At 38.1% G+C, this 17,597-nt stretch overlaps 1 protein-coding gene across 6 annotated transcripts in view; it reads left to right on the top strand.

The window, feature by feature from the left end:
- AGO4 (argonaute RISC component 4) overlaps positions 1-17,597 on the top strand; it is a 43,803-nt gene that overhangs the window by 12,129 nt on the left and 14,077 nt on the right. For all 6 annotated transcript variants that reach the window (XM_037827744.1, XM_037827741.1, XM_037827740.1 and 3 more), the window contains 6 exons: positions 5,439-5,586; positions 5,806-5,925; positions 6,054-6,182; positions 6,421-6,554; positions 11,523-11,707; positions 12,787-12,946. In XM_037827744.1, the coding sequence (XP_037683672.1) occupies positions 5,439-5,586; positions 5,806-5,925; positions 6,054-6,182; positions 6,421-6,554; positions 11,523-11,707; positions 12,787-12,946 (876 nt within the window). The remainder of the gene's footprint in view (positions 1-5,438; positions 5,587-5,805; positions 5,926-6,053; positions 6,183-6,420; positions 6,555-11,522; positions 11,708-12,786; positions 12,947-17,597) is intronic.

Raw genomic sequence — 17,597 nt, 5'->3', positions numbered from 1 at the left:
TTTTTCTACTTCCAGTTTTGAGGTGAGATCTCTGGCTTGAAGTCTTTCTTCTCTTTTATTGTAAGCCTTTAGAGCTGTTAATTTCCCTCTCAGCACTGCTTTTGCTGCATCCCATAAGTTTTGATATATTGTATTTTCATTTTCATTCACCTCAAGATATTCCCTAATTTTACTTCTGATTACCTCTTTAACCCATTAGTTGTTTAAGAGTATGTTGTTTAATTTCAACATATTTGTGAATTTTCCATTTCTCCTTCTGTTACTGATTTCTAACTTCATTCTGTTGTGGTCAGAGAATATACATTGTATAATTTCAATATTTTTTAATTTATTGAGACTTGTATTGTGTCCCAACATGTGGTCTGTACTGGAGAATGATCCATGTGTACTCGAGAAGAACATGTATTCTGTCTTCATTGGTTGCAGTGTTCTAGATATGTCTGTTAGGTCTGTTTGGTTTAGTGGATCATTCAAGTCCCGTACTTCCTTATTGATTTTCTGACTAGATGTTCTATCCATTATTGAGAGTGGCATGTTAAAGTCTTCTACCATTAATGTAGAACTGTCAATTTCTCCCTTCAAATCTGTCAGTATTTGCTTCACATATTTTGGAGGCTCTGCTGTTAGGTGCATATATATTTATAATAGTTACATCTTTGTGTTGAATTGTCCCTTTTATCAGTATGTAATGACTGTCTTAGTCCCTCATAACTGTTTTTTACTTAAAGTCTATTTTATCCTATATTAGTATAGCCACTCCAGCTCTCTTTCAGTTGTTATTTGCATGGTATATTCTTTTTCTATCCTTTTACCCTCAACCTACTTGTATCTTGTATCTTACCCTCAATCTACTTGACTTTAGGGTGAGTCTCTTACAGATAGTGTATAATTGGGTCATGCTTTCTTATCCATTCTGCCAATCTCTGCCTTTTGACTGGAGAGTTCAGTCCATTTACTTCTAAAGTCTAGAGACTGGTAATACAGGAATTTCCTCTGTCATTTGCTGTTTAGCCTTTGTAAGTCTTATACCTTTTTTGTCTCTCACTTCCCTTAAAGCCTACATTTATATTTATTTTCTTTTATGCATTGTACCATATTGAGTGCCTTCTCACTTCTATCTGGATATATTTTTCATCTACTTGCCTTGTGGTTACCATAGGCTAAAATTTAGCGTCCTACATATATACCAATCATATCTGGTTTGATACCAACTTACCTGCAATATCATGCACATTTATTTTCCCTATTCCCCTCTGTTCCCCACCATTAAAAAAATAATAATATTGATATGCCTTCATTTATTTAACCATTTACACATTGATGGGTATATTAGTTTCCTAGGGCTGCGGAAATAAATTACCACAAAGTTGGTGACTTATAACAACAAAAATTTATCCTCTCACAGTTCTGGAGGCCAGGAGTCTGGAATCAAGGTGTTGGTAGGGCTACACTTGCCTCCAAATGCTCTAGGGAAGAATTCGTCCTTTCCTGTTCCACCTTCTGGTGGCTCCTGACATCCCTTGGCGTTCCTTGTCTCGTAGCTACATCGCCACCGTTTCTGCCTCCACAGTCACATGGCTCTCTCCCCTTTGTTTCTGTGTCTTCTTTTCAGTCTCTTATAAAGATATCCATCATTGGATCAGGGTCCACCCTAATCGGGATGATCTCATCTTGAGATACTTAATTACATCTTCACATACCCTATTTCCAAATAAAGTCACATTCACAGATGCCAGGGGTTGTTAGAACTGAGGCATATCTTTTCCCCCACCATTCTTTGGGTACTTGTTACCACTCATATTGTTGTACATTGTATATCCAAAAACCTAGATTTATCATTACTTTTTTATGCATTTGCATTTTAGCACCTGTACGAAGTAAGAAATGGGGTTATATACCAAACAATACAGTACAATAATACTGGCCTTTATAATTACCCAAATAATTACCTTGACCACAGGTCTTTATTTTTTTATGCTGCTTTGAACCACTGTCTGGTGACCTTTCATTTCAGTATGAAGAACTTCCTTTAGCATTGCTTCTAGGGCTGGTCTAGTGGTGATGAACTCCCTCAGCTTTTTTTTTTTTTAATGCAATTTTATTGAGATTATTCACACTCTATGCAATCCATCCAATCCCTCAGCTTTTATTTATCTGAAAATGTCTTACTCTCTCCCTCATTTTTGAAAGAGAGTCTTGCGGATGTAAAATTCTTGGCTGGCAGTTGTCTTCCTTCTGCATTTTGAGTATTTCAACCCATTGCTTTCTTGCCTCCATGATTTCTGATGAGAAATCAGAACTCAATCTAATAGGGACTCCCTTGTATGTAATACCTTATTTTTCTCTTGCAGCTTTTAGAGTTCTCTCCTTTTCCTTTGTATTTGTTAGTGTAATCAATATTTGAATGGTGTATTTTTCTTCATGTTTATCCTGTTTGGTGTTCTCTGAGCTTCTTGGATGTGCATAGTCACATCTTTTGCTAAGTTTGGGAAATTCTCTGACATTATTTATTTGAATATTCCTTCTGCCCCTTTCTCTCTTCTCCATCTGGGACTCCCATAATGCATATGTTGATATGCTTGATGGTGTCCCATAGCTGTCTTAGGCTATTTTCACTTTTCATGTTCTCTTTTCTTTCTGCTTCTCAGCCTGACTCATTTCAAGTATCTTGTCTTCAAGTTCTCTGATTCTTCTGCCAGCTCCAGTCTGCTCTTGAAACCCTCCTGGGCATTTTTCATTTTAGTTATTGTGGTTTTCAATTCCAGTAGTTCTATTTGGTTTCTTTTTAAAATTTCTATGTTTACTTAGACTCTCATATTGTTCATTCATTGTTTTTCTGATATCCTTTAGTTCTTTCCTGTACTTTCCTTCATCTTGAGCATTTTTTTGCTGCCGTTTTTTTTTAATTTTCACCACTGATGCATGAGAAATAGCATTTGCACTATTTTATGTGCTTTTCTCTGATTTTGAATATTTGAACGTCTTTTCATGTTTAAGGACCATTTTTCTCTTGTTGATGAATTATCTGCTCCTTGCAGTTTTTTTAAAGCTTTTAAAAGCATTTTTAAAAAAAACTTTTAAAAGCGTTTTTTTAAAAGACTTTGTTCAGTATGTCTACATTCTCGTCTTCTTCATTGGAGTTTTCTGTATTTTTTCCTCTTCCTTTGGATGGGCCATCATTTCCTGTTTCTTTGTCTTGGACTCTTTGGTTGCACACTGTCCATTTTAATATTTTAAAATGTTAACTCTGGGATTTACTCCTGGGATGTCTGTTTCTTGGTTTTGTAACCAGCTGGTGATAAGATAGGGATTTTCTTGAGCTTCAGCCCTCCTATCGGGATGGTCTGCCCAAGGTGAGTGCGGTGTGCAGGGGGTTTTCCGTCTTTCTGGGCCTCTGTCTTGTCCTGGGCTTCTGCTTGTTAGTGGTTTTAGAGTTCCCCTGTTTACAGGAGTTTGGTTGTCCCCTTTATTTCCCAGAAGACAGGCCTCCCTCTCCAGGGTGTTTGAAGCTGGCAGGCCTTTGTCCCAAACTGTCTACCTCTGTAGTTTTCTACACTCCTTTCATTGTCTCAAGCTACTTTTGCCTGGAGGGCAAATTCTGGGAGGAGGGTCACCCCAGAGAGGACTTTCCCAAGTCAGTTTTTCCCAGCCAAAATAGAGCCAGGGACACTAGAAGGGGGCGCTGACTAGCTCCAAAGTGCAATGGAGAGGGGATCAAGAACATCTCCAAAATCTTCTCCGATGTCTCACTAACACTGAGCTTTCCTGGCCTGCCCAGCAAATGCAGCCCTTTAGGTAACTGTCCCCTGTAGTCCTGAGTAAGTGCTGCATGTTTAAATCTCCACCGCCTGTGCCCCTGTCTGGGGAGGGTTGAAACAATGGCTGCCTCCACTGCCTTTGTCTCGTGGTGGTCGTGGGTTGGGGGTTTGAAACAATAGCTGCCTTCAGAGCCTAGAACCAATGATCCAAATTTGCTCATCAAAAGCCGTGATCAGCGATTGGCCGTGCCCACCCCTGTTCTTGGGAAAGAGGATTTTTATGTCCCTTTCTGTCACCAGCAGCAAGCCATGGACTGGAACCCATGGGGGCCTGCTGCGAGACTGGATGATGGGTGCCAGTAGCTGCTGTGTGGAGAGAGCGGTTTACAGGTCTTTACAGTAATTTATCTGCCTTTTCCTCCCGCTCTTCCCTGGATGGTGTACAGTGTTCTTCTGGCCTCTGGAGTTTCAAAATAGTTGTTTCAGACAGTTTCTGCCTGTTGTATCAGTTGTTTTGGTGGGAGGACTGAGTCCTGGAGCTCCCTACTCCACCATCTTCCCTGAAAGTCAGAAGTCTTTTGTTGTTGTTGTTTTTATTTTAGTTTGACTTTGTTTTAGATCAGTGGTTCTCAATTCTCAAACTTTAGTGTGCATTCAAATCACCTGGAGGGCTTTGTTCTAGATGGTTGAAGTTTTGGGGTAACCTCTGGATAAGTGAGGTATATTAATTCAATCTAACTTTAATAAATTCTTGAGCATGACTTCATGAACATATTACATGAATTTCTTGAGATGTAAGATGAAACTCTGTCTATTGTTCATATATGCCACAGACTTCATTCTTTAGGGAAAAAATGTTACCAAAACCTCGTGAAGTCACTATTTACAAATTGTAGCATTTGTTTCAGGAAAAACTGTGACTTTTTCATTATTTAATCAATTCTTATAACCCTGTATAAATATTTAGATTTATAGGCCAATATAATCTTTGTACAGAATTTAATATCACACAAATGATATTTACTGCATTGTTACTCTGTGGGGCTATGACAATTAAGAGAGCAACATTAAAGTAATCATTATACCAAGTATTTGGGAGAATTCACCCACTAGAAGAGACAAATAAAGAGAGCATTTTAGACCATGCTTCCTAGTTTATACCAACTATACTGGCACAATCTCAATTCCGTGTGTTTGGACTTATTGCCTCCAAATCCACATGTATTTTTCCTGGTTTGGGGATTAGAAAATGTGGCTTCAATAACTACACTGCACTCATTTTACAAAAAGCTCTGTTAAAGTAACAAAACTCCAATGTGAGTGACTCCAAGTCCTTATTTGACTTTAAGCATCTTTAAGAAGCCAGTGAGAGATTGTATTTGTGTCTGCAGGTGTTAACTGACCTCTAGCAAATCTATGTATTTTCTGGTTCTGTACCTTCTTCTTTTTTTTAAATTCTTATAAATTTTTAATTTAAAAGTTTTCTCATTCAGGCTTCAACAAACACAGAAAATTCCAAGAGAATCACTGGTCTAATTAAATTCTAAAATGACTTAAGTGAAAATGCTCAACTAAAGATTGACCTTTATTTTTTAATCAAGGTAGAAAATGTTAGTAGGCTGTTTGTTAGTTTTAAAAAAATAGAACTTGAAATTTCTGAAAAGATATTCTCTCCTATAGTTTTCCTTTACAGCTAGAAAATGGCCAAGCTATGGAATGTACAGTAGCTCAATATTTTAAGCAAAAGTATAGTCTGCAGCTGAAATACCCTCATCTTCCCTGTCTACAAGTGGGACAAGAACAAAAACATACATACTTGCCACTTGAGGTAAGCTAAACTAAATTCAAACTCTTGAATGTGTTTGAAAAGCTGTATTCTAAACTAGTGATGGAATTTAGTACTAACATCTAAAATATTTTGGGCAGATATCCTATATAACAGAATTTTCATTTTTCTGGAAATGGAGCATGTAAAATACAGTTTGGTAAAGGCTTAAGATATAGAACACCATTCCGTCAACTCCAATTTCTCTTTGCCTCTTGGTAGGTCTGTAATATAGTGGCAGGACAGCGCTGTATAAAGAAGCTCACAGACAATCAGACTTCCACGATGATCAAAGCAACAGCAAGATCGGCTCCTGACAGACAAGAAGAAATCAGCAGACTGGTCAGTAAGGCATGGTCTTCAAGATAAGTTGGGTGTAAGAAGAAAATACAAAGCAAAATGATAGAAAACTCCTGATGGGACACAGTTACTCTTTGGTTTTTATATATTCAGGCTTTCCTGTCCTTTAGGTGAAGAGTAACAGCATGGTGGGTGGACCTGACCCATACCTTAAAGAATTTGGTATTGTCGTCCACAATGAAATGACAGAACTCACGGGCAGGGTGCTTCCAGCACCAATGCTGCAATACGGAGGCCGGGTAAGCATTATAAAAATTTTCTTAAGCAAGTTTCTTCCACAACGAGTCATGAACAGAATAATCCAGAATTCCCACTATACCACACTGAATTTATACTTAGTTTTGTTCATTATTGCTAGTTGTCTTTTGGCTAATACCAAGTAGACTTTGTTTCTCCCCTCATCAACATTAAATGGTCTTGGATTGTAATGTCTGTTCTCTTTTCTTTCCTTTTTTTTTTTTTTTTTTATTTTTTAAGAATAAAACTGTAGCCACACCCAACCAGGGTGTCTGGGACATGAGAGGAAAGCAGTTTTATGCTGGCATTGAAATTAAAGTTTGGGCAGTTGCTTGTTTTGCGCCTCAGAAACAATGTAGGGAAGATTTACTAAAGTGAGTATCTTCATATTTTCAGCTCAATAATATTCCTTCCAGACATGAAAATACCATCTTTGATGTGAATGTGCTGTGTACTCTGGCACTAAATCTCTGACTCCTGTAGTGACACCAACTGGCTTATGAAAAGGATCTTTTATTATAGTGAATTTCAAACTTGGGTATTACATTAAGAATCTGCCTCAGCTTCCATGCATTTAGAGTGGAAATTTGTGACTTAACAAGCCTGGAAGAGTACCCATTTGGCAAATTCTTGAGTTCTTGTGTGAGGTTTCCACTGTTAACTCCCTTGATATTAATTGTATCTTTTCAGCTAAGTAAAAAAACTAGCTTATTTTAAATCATTTTAGTTTACTAGTGAGCTTGTTTTTAGTGCAGGATCAAACAAAGAATATTGCTTCACGTCTTACAGATATAGCTTCCTAAAGGAATTTAGTGAGAAGGGTGGAAAAATCAAGGCAAGAAAAAGGAACTGGAATGAAAAGGAAGGAATCCTTTAAATTATTGATAAATGTGCAAAAGAAATTATTCTGAAATCTTCATACATAGTTTGAAGTAACTTTTTAAGTCCAAAATTTAAAACCTGAAAAGGAATTTTACTTTTTTTAAGTGATAGTTTCTTTTGACATCTCTATTGAATCAAATCTGTTAGAAGTTTGAATGTATTCCTAAATTCACTGATTTTATGATAGCATGTTTCTGTGTTCTGAGTTGAGCTATAAGTTTACCTAACTATTCCTGTTCCAGTACTTAACAAAATACATATTACCTGAAATTTTGACTCTACTTTACTGTTCTTCAGTTGAGACATACTGATTTGAAGGTTTAATGGTCTTTGACTTATTAAACTTTTTGACTATAAAAAAAAAGTCTTTGAATAGGAATGCTGTTCTACTCCCTGGGACCTAGCTAAGGCATAATTACTTAAAAATTAAAAATTTTATCACAAGAGAAGAAAATCACAGACCAGTATTCTGTATGAGCATAGATACTAAATCCTCAACAAAATACCAGCAAATTGAATCCAACTGCACATCAAAAGGATTATATACCATAATCAAGTGGGATTTATCCCAGGAATTCAAGGATGGTTCAATGTAAGAAGATCATCACATTATGTAATGTATATATATGTGTAATATACCCCATTAATAGAATGAAAGGAAAAAAAATATATATATGGTCATCTCAGTTGACACAGAAAAGGCATTTGACAAAATACAGTGCTCTTTCTTGATAAAAGCACTCAGAAAAAATAGGAATAGAAGGAAACCTCCTCAACATGATAAAGAGCATATGTGAAACACCCACAGCTAACATCATACTCAATTGTGAAAGACTGAAAGCTTTCCCTCTAAGATGAGGAACAAAACAAGGATGCCCACTTTCACCACTGCTATTCAACATTATACCAGAAGTTCAAGCCAGAGCAGTTAAGCAAGAAAAAGAAATAAAAGGCATACAGATCAGAAAGGAAAAAGTAAAACTATCCCTATTCACACATGACGTGATGCTATATAGAGAAAATCCCAAAGAATCTACAAGAAAGCGACCAGAGCTAAGAAATGAATTCAGCAAAGTGGCAGGGTATAAGACCAATACAGAAATATTCACTGGCGTTTCTAATACACCAGCAAAAAACAATCTGAAAAAATAAATCAAGTAAACAATTCCATTTGTAATAGTAGCTAAAAGAATAAAATATCTAGGAATGAATTTAACCAAGGAAATAAAGGACTTATATGCAGAAAACTACAAATCATTACTGAAAGAAATTAAAGAAGACCTCAATAAATGGAAAGATATTCCATGCTCATGAATTGGAAGACTTGATATCATTAAGATGTCAATATTACTAAAGTGATTTATAGATTTAATGCAATCTCAATCAAAATTCCAACAGCTTTCTTCACAGAAGTGGAAACACAAATCATCAAATTCATATGGAAGGGCAAGTGGTCCCAAATAGTCAAAACCATCTTGAAAAAGTAGGACAAAGTTGAAGAACTTGCCCTTCTTGATTGTTACAAGCAAGAGTACTCAAAAAAGTGTGGTACTTGTACAAGGACAGACCAATAGACCGATGGAATAGAAACAGGAGCATAAAAATAAAGCCATACATCTATAGCCAACTGATTTTTTTAAAATTCAGTTTTATTGAGGTATATTCACATACCATAGAGTCATCCATGGCGTATAATCAACTGTTCACAGTATGATCATATAGTTGTGCATTCATCACCCCAATCTATTTTTGAACATTTTCCTTATACCACAAAGAATCAGAATAAGAATAAAAAATAAAAATAAAAAAGAACACCCAAATCATCCCCCCATCCCACCCTATTTTCATTTAGTTTTTGTCCCCATTTTTCTACTTATCCATCCATACCCTGGATAAAGGGAGTGCGATCCACAAGGTTTACACAATCACACTGGCACCCCTTGTAAGCTACATTGTTATACAGCTGTCTTCAAGAGCCAAGACTACTGGGTTGGAGTTTGGTAGGTATTTACTTCTAGGTATTTACTTCAGGTATTTACTTCTAACTATTCCAATACATTTAAACCTAAAAAGTGTTATCTGTATACTGCATAAGAATGTCCACCAGAGTGACCTCTTGACTCCATTTGAAATCTCTCAGCCACTGAAGCTTTATTTCATTTCATTTCACATCCCCCTTTTGGTCAAGAAGATGTTCTCCATCCCACAATGCCAGGTCCAGATTCATCCCTGGGAGTCATCTCCTGCATTGCCAGGGAGATTTACACCCCTGGGAGTCAGGTCCCACATAGAGGGGAGGGCAGTGAGATCACCTGCCAAGGTGGTATAGCCAACTGATTTTTGGCAGAGACCCAAGTCCACTCAATGAGGGAAGAATAGTCTCTTCAACAAGTAGTGGTGGGAAAACTGGATATCCATATGCAAAAGAATGAAAGTGAACCCTACCTCACACCATATACAAAAATGAACACAAATATGTCAAGGACCTAAATATAAGAGCTAAACTTATAAAGCTTTAGAGGAAAACATGGGAGAACATCTTTATTAGGTGATGTTTAGATGATTAGATGGAGGATTAGAACATCTTCTGTATTAGGCATTGGATTCTTAAAGTATGCACCACAAGTTCAAGGAGCAAAAGAAAAAATAGATAATTGGAATTCATCCAAATTAAAAACTTTTGTGCATCAAAGGACATTATCAAGAAAATGAAAAGACAACCTACACAATGGGAGAAAATATTTGGAAACCATATATCTGATAAGGGTTTAATATCCAGAATATATAAATAACTCCTATAACTCAGCAACAAAAGACAAACAACCCAGTTTAAAAATGGGCAAAGGACTTGAATAGACATTTCTCCAAAGAAGATATACAGATGGCCAATATATATATGAAAAGATGCTCAACATCATTAGTGATTACAGAAATGAAAATTAAAACTACAAGACACCACTTCACACCCACTAGGATGGCTAATATCAAAGCAATTGTCAGCAAGGATGCAGAGAGGTAGGAACCCTTGTACATTGTTGGTGGGAATGGTGCAGCTGTTGTGGGAAAAATTAAAAACACTGTGGGAACACTGTGGCAATTCCTCAGTAAGTTAAACACAGAACTATCATATGACTTGGCAATCTCACTTCTAGGTGATTCTTTTAATTCTAAAAGAATGAAAAGCAGGGACTCAGACAGATATCTGTACACCAATGTTCATAGCAGCATTATTCACAATAGCCGAAAGGTGGAAGCAACCCAAATGTCCATCAGTAGATGACTGGATAAGCAAAATGTATTATATACATACAGTGGAATATTATTCAGCCATAAAAAGGAATGGAGTTCTGATACATGCTACTACATGGATAAACCATGAAGATATGTTGAGTGAAATCAGTGAAGCATAAAACGTCAGATATTGTATGATTCCAATTATATGAATTAACTAGAACATGCAAATTCATAGAGATAGTAAGTAGAGTACAGGTTATTGCGGTGATGGGGGAAAGAGGAGGGAAATGGGGCACTAATGCATAATGAGTGCAGGATTTCGATTTGGAGTCATGGGAAAGTTCTCGCAATGGATGACAGCGAGGTTAGCACAACACTGAATGTGATTAATCCCACTGAATGGTATGCCTGGGAATGATTGAAATGGGAAAGTTAATGTTGTATATATGTTTCCATGATTTTTTTTTTTAAAGAGTGACTAAAAAGACAATGACAACTAAATGTAATACCTGATCCTGGACTGGATCTAATAGTGGAGGAGAAAAGGCTCAAAAGCACATTATTGGGGCATATGAAAAAATTGGAATATAGACTGTAAGCTTTATATCAATGTTAAATTTCTTGATCTTGATAACTGTACTTAAGGTGGGTACATAAGTAAATATCCTTGTTCATAGGAAATATACACAAGAAGTAATAAATGTTCAAGGAGGATGATGCATACAACCTATTCTCAAATGTTTAGAAAGTAGATAAGTAGATAGATGATAAGAAGGAAGGGAGGAAGGATGGAAAGAAGGAATAAGGAGGATAGATGATGGATGGATGGATGGGTGGCTGGGTGGATGGATGGAATGATATGGCCAATGTGGCAAAATGTTAAAAGTTGGTGGATCTGGGTATCTGGGTAGGAGTTATGTTGGAGTACTCTGTACAGGTTTCATATTATTTTTGCAACTCCTGTAATTTTGAAATTATTTCAAAATAAAATGTTTTTAAAAATTAATGACAATAATTTGATAGCTTAATAATACAGATTATTCCCTGCTATAATTGCAGAGATACAATTACTCAGTTTTGGCTAGCAAAGATTTTGTTATTGTTGTTATCTGTTTTTAATTTGGGTAAAGAATTGGCAGATCTGTGTGTTAAAGGGAAATTAATGGCTAAAATTCTAAAATGTACTCTGAAATGAAAGCACTATGATACTGGTTCTATTTTAACAGGAGCTTCACTGACCAGCTACGTAAAATCTCTAAGGACGCAGGAATGCCCATCCAGGGCCAGCCATGTTTCTGCAAGTACGCGCAAGGTGCAGACAGTGTGGAGCCCATGTTCAAGCATCTGAAAATGACTTATGTGGGCCTGCAGCTAATAGTGGTTATCTTGCCCGGGAAGACACCAGTATATGGTATGGACCCTGTTTAATGCTGAACAAGGGTGATTTCAAATAGTAGAAGTGAACGGTCAGGAAAAGCTATATTATGCCGTAGTCACAAACAACCCCAACCTCTTTGTGGCTCAAAGCGACAAAGGTTTATTTCTCACAACTGCTGTGTGTCCATTGAAGACAGACTGGGAGCTCTGCTCTGTGTCATCATCTCATTCTCACTCTGGGACCCAGGTTGGCAGAGCAGCTCCTATTTGGAATATTTAGGCCCCATGGCAGGAAAAAAAAAAGAGTTCTGGGGAGTCTTAACTTCTGCAACCCCTTGGCCACAAATTGCTGAATAGTCCTACCCCACATGGATGGGGGAGTGGAGAGGGGGGCCAGGAAATGCGGTGCAATCCTAACATAAGCCCAGAAGTAAGGAGAACTGAAATGTTTGGTGAAAATCACTGAGAACTATCAGAGTAGGGGAAGAGTGGGGGAGCCTGCCACTTCCACAAACAAATCTGTTTGGTTTGTATCTATTAGAAGAAGAATGATACACAGTTCTTTTGGCCATTATCCAAGCAAAGGATTTAGGAATCACAGGCACTAGCTAGACTTTTATAAAATTTCCTCAACCCTCTCACTATTTGCTTCTTTGGTTACCTTCTGTTTATCCCTATGTTTAGAGAGAGAGAGAGAAAAAAAAACAAACAAACTTAAAATTCAAAGAGCTGGTGTGTTTATTAAGAGGGAGGAGCTGGAGCTAGGGAGACCGATTCCTTTGCCAGACCAGTCCAGTGGGAAAAGGGACTTCAAGGGATTGAGCGAGTGGTAGCAGGTAGCACTAAAAAATAAAGGAAGCAGGAGGGAAGAAAGGAAAGGGGGCAGGTCTTTCCAAACTGGAAAAAAAAGTTAAAAAGTTAAAAGGTTAAAAAAAAAAGAAAGCCCTGGGGGTTTAGCAGATGAAAAGATTGACACCTGAGAAGCATCTAGCACAGTGCATAGTATATAGTAGGTATTCTCTAAATTTTAAAATGTGGGTTTGTTTTTTTTTAAGTCTTAGTAAATAGAATATTTAAACATTTTTAAACTAACAAATTAACTTATTTTTGTAGCGGAAGTGAAACGTGTTGGAGATACCCTTCTGGGCATGGCCACACAGTGTGTCCAGGTAAAAAATGTAGTGAAGACCTCACCCCAAACTCTTTCCAACCTTTGCCTGAAGATAAATGCAAAGCTTGGAGGAATTAACAATGTGCTTGTACCTCATCAAAGGTAAGATTCTTAACTGTTTCTCCTTTTTTGGGGATCTAACTTAACTGTTTGTGGTCAAGCTCACAAATCTCAAGTAGGCATCTTGATTATTTTTCTTACATATTTATACACTTGAGTAACCACCACCCAGATTAAGATATAGAACATTTCCAGTACCCCATCAGGCTCCCTTGTGTCCCCTTGTAATAGATTATCTGTCATTGTAGATTAGTTTTGCTTGTTTTTGTACTTAAACTGGAATCATACAGTATGTACTTTTTTATGTGTCTGTCTTCTTTTGCTCAGCATTAGGTCTGTGAGATTCATTCATGTTGTTGCATTTAGTAATAGCTTATTGCTTTTCATTACTGTGTATTATTCCATTGTATGAATAGTCCACAATTTCTTAACCTATTAATCTATTCTACCATTGATGGATATTCTTGTATACTGATTGTATAATTCCTTGCATAATTTTTGGTGAATGTGCCAGTTTGAATGTATTATGTCCCCCAAAACACCATTATCTTTGATGTAGTCTTGTGTGGGCAGATATATTAGTGTTGATTAGATTGTAATTCTTTGACTGGGTGTTTCCATGGAGATGCGACCCACCCAACTGTGGGTGATGACTCTAATGGAGGCATGGCCTCACCCATTCAGCATGGGCCTTGATTAGTTCACTGGAGCCCTGTAAAAGTTCAGACAGAAGGAACGAGCTTGCTACAGTCAAGAGAGAAACTGAAGAACGCACAGGAGCTGAGAGAGGAGCTGCAGCTTACATAGAAATTTTGAAGATGGCTGTTGAAAGCAGACTCTTGCTCCGGAGAAGCTAAGAGAGGACAAATGCCTCAAGAGCAACTGAGAGTGACATTGTGAAGAGGAGCTGTGGCCTAGAGAGGAACATCCTGGGAGAAAGCTATTTTGAAAACAGAACTTGGAGCAGACCCCAGCCACATGCCTTTCCAGCTAACAGAGGTTTTCTGGATGCCACTGGCCATCCTCCAGTGAAGGTACCCGATTGTTGATGTGTTACCTTGAACACTTTATGGCCTTAAGACTGTAACTGTGTAACCAAATAAACCCCCTTTATAAAAGCCAATCCATTTCTGGTGTTTTGCGAAAAGGCAGCATTAGCTAACCGGAACAGTGAACTTAAGCATTCTTTCTCCTGTCTGTACCTATAACTCAGGAGTTGCTGAGTTATAAAGAAGAAATATATTTAGCATAATAGATGCTGTCAGACAGTTTTCCAAGTGGATATGCCAATTTACATTTCTACTCAGAGTTTCTAGTTGCTCCATATCCTCACCAACACTTGGTATTATCAGTCCATTTAATTTTAGCTATTTTGGCTGGAGGTAAGGTTTTAGTTGCATTTCCCCAATGACTAATGAAGTTGAGCACATTTTTGTATGCTTATTGGCTATTTGGTCATCCTCTTTTGTAATGGGCCTGTTCAAGTCCTTTTCATATATTTTAGATTGGGTTGACAGTCTTTTCCATTAATTTGTGGTTTCTGGATACAAGTCCTTGGTAGGATATAGGTGTTGCAAATATCTTCTCCTGTTCTGTGTTTTTCCTTTTGATGAACAAAAGTTCTTAATGTTAATGAGATAGAGTTTAATCAGTCTTTTCTTGTCCTGTAAAGAAATATTTTCTTCCCTGTTCTGGTTTGCTAATGCTGCCATTAAGCAAAATACCAGAAATGGATTGGCTTTTATAAAGAGGGTTTATTTGGTTACAAATTTACAGTCCTAAGGCCATAAAAGTATCCAAACTAAGACAGCAACAAGAGGATACTTTCACTGAAGAATAGCCAATGGCATCTGGAATACCTCTGTTAGCTCCCAGGTTGCATTGCTTTCAGCTTCTGATTCCACTGGCTTTCTCTCTGAGCATCTGAGAATCCTCTTTTAGCTTCTCTGGGGCAAACTCTGGGCTTCATCTCTTAGCTTAGCATCTTCAAATGTCCATCTGTCCGCATCTTCAAGCGTCTCAGCGTCAGCAAGCATCTCTTGGGGCATTTTGTCCTCTCTGCTCTCTATGTGAGCTCTCTTCAAAGGACTCCAGTTGTCTAATTAAGGCCCACCCTGAATGGGCAGCATCCACAGCTCCATGGAAATAATTTAATCAAATGTTTCCACCCTAATCAACAGACTAATCATTCTGCCCCTACTAGATTGCATTAAAGAATATGATTTTTTGGGGGACATAATATATCCAAACTGGCACATTCCACCCCCTAGACCCCAAAAAGACATGTTCTTTCCATATAAAAATACATTAATCCCATCAAAATATTACACAAACTTAAATCATTTCAGTAACAATAGGTAAGTACAAGATCTTGTCAAAATCAATTACAGGTGTGGTCTGTCCTAAGGCAAAATTCTCCTCTGACTGTGGACCTGTTAAACTTAGAACAAGTTATCTACTTCCAATATACAAAGGAGGGAAAGTCATAGGATAAATATTCCCATTGCCATAGGGAGAAACTGAAAGGAAAACAGGGTTCACAGGACGAAAACAATTCCTAAAATGCACAGGGCAAACTTCATTAGATTCGTTAATCTGAGAGTCATTTATCAAATGACGTTTTATCCTTGAGGCTTGAGGGAGCAGGAGTCCAGCCCTTTCCAAGGGCCTTTGCAGCATCCCTTTTTTCTCCAAATGCTGGGGTGAGTGTTCCAACATATCCACGCATTGGGGAGACCACCTTCTTCCCTGCCCTGCCCTCCTCAGACATTCGGGTGACACCTGGAATCTCTTCCATCTCTTGGGCCCAGACTCCCCTCTCCAAAGAATGGAGTGGCAGCCAGGCTCTCCTCAATCCCCAGGGAATGTGCTCCACCCTCCCTGAGCCCTGGGGTGGCAGCGCTCTTCCTAAGCATTGAGGCAGAAGGCCCGCCCTTCCCATGTGCATGGGTTGCTCGGCTCTCCTTGCCCAAGATTTCTTGGCTTCAGACCTTGGCTTCCGTGGTTTTGCCTTCTCTGAAGAAATTTTTCCTTCAATCTCTCCCTTTTCTGTCCCTTTTAGTCCAGACTGGCAGTGGTTCCATTTATATAGATCTCGCAAAAAAAAATTTGTGGTTTTGGCATGTAGCATACAGGGGTCAAGACCATCAGACAATAGGACTTTCTACAGATCCTTTCTGGATAACTCCATCTCCAATCCTGGTTTGTACTGAAATGGCTGGCTGGTTCCAGGTTTTGTTAAATCCTCACATGGTGTTGTAGCCTCTGGGGTTTCACTTTCTGGAAGCCCAGAGTTTTCCAGACCATCAATTTCTGGTTTCTTTGTACCCAAGAGTTCAGTTCTCAGCTCATCTCTTTCCTCTCACATTTTACTATAAGCTGCAAGGAGAAGCCAGGCTGCATTTCCTAACTTTAGCTTGGAAATCTCTTCAGCTAAGTGTCCCAGCTTGTCGTTTTCAAATTTTACCTTCCGTCTGATACCAGGACTCAATCTTGCCAAATTCTCTGCCACTTTAAAACAAGGATTGCCTTTCTTCCAGTTGGCAATGACACATTCATCATTTCTATTTAAGGCCTCATCAGAAGTATCTTTAGAGTTTGTATTTCTACAAACAGTCTCTTCAGTGAAATCTAGGCCTTTTCTATCAAGCTCCTTACGATTCTTCCAGAATCTTCCCTTTATCCATTTAAAAAGCTGTTTCAACGTATTTGGTATTTGCAAATTCAGCAGCACCTCTCTTCTCTGGTACCAAAATCTGTTCCTGTTTGCTAGAGCTGCCATTTTGCAAAACACCGGAAATGGATTTGCTTTTACAAAGTGGATCTATTTGGTTACAAACTTACAGTCCCAAGGCCATAAAGTGTGCAAACTAAGGCATCAACAAGAGGATACTTTCACTGAAGAATGGCCGATGGCATCTGGAACACCTCTGTCAGCTGGGAAGGCACGTGGCTGGCATCTGCTGTTCCTTTGCTCCAGGGTTGTGTTTCAAAATGGCTTTCTCCAAAATGTCTCTGGGTTTCTCTTAGCTTCTCTGAGGCAAATTCTGGGCTTCATCTCCAAAAATCCTTCTGTCGCATTTTCAAGCATCTCTTAGCGTCAGCAAGCATCTTTTGGGGCATTTTGTCCTCTTTGCTATCTGTGTGAGCTCTCTTTAAAGGACTCCAGCAATCTAATTAAGACCCACCCTGAATGGGCAGAGTCCACATCTCCATGAAAATAATTTAATCAAACGTTTCTACCCTAATCAACAGACTAATCACTCTGCACCACAAGATTGCGTTAAAGAATATAGCTTTTTGGGAGATGTAATATAGCCAAACCAGCATACTCCTCTTACAGGGTTTTCTTATAAACTTGAATTTGTCAGATTGACTCTGGAGTACCCAAATACCAAGGTGGATATTATAAACAAAGTACTGGCTGGGCATTGGGAGGCTCCAAACTTGTGAGTGTTTTTTTTTGTGTGTGTTTTTTTGTTTGTTTGTTTTTGGTGAGAAGAAATAACTTCTTTTTACTGGGGTAAAATTCACAAAACATAAAATCCACCATTTTAACCCTTGTGAATCTTTAATATCTTTGGGCCTCGGTTTCCTTATCCATGGAGATAATAGTATTTGCCTTGTCAAATCTAAAAAGTTTTTATGTGAAATCCTGTACATGGGAAGTTTAAAATTTGGGGCTGTGGTATTA

The sequence above is a fragment of the Choloepus didactylus genome, chromosome 2 (genome assembly GCF_015220235.1).
Source record: "Choloepus didactylus isolate mChoDid1 chromosome 2, mChoDid1.pri, whole genome shotgun sequence".
Taxonomy (NCBI): Eukaryota; Metazoa; Chordata; class Mammalia; order Pilosa; family Megalonychidae; genus Choloepus; species Choloepus didactylus.
The sequence above is the reverse complement of the archived record's forward strand: the minus strand, read 5'-3'. Positions and strand labels throughout refer to the sequence as shown.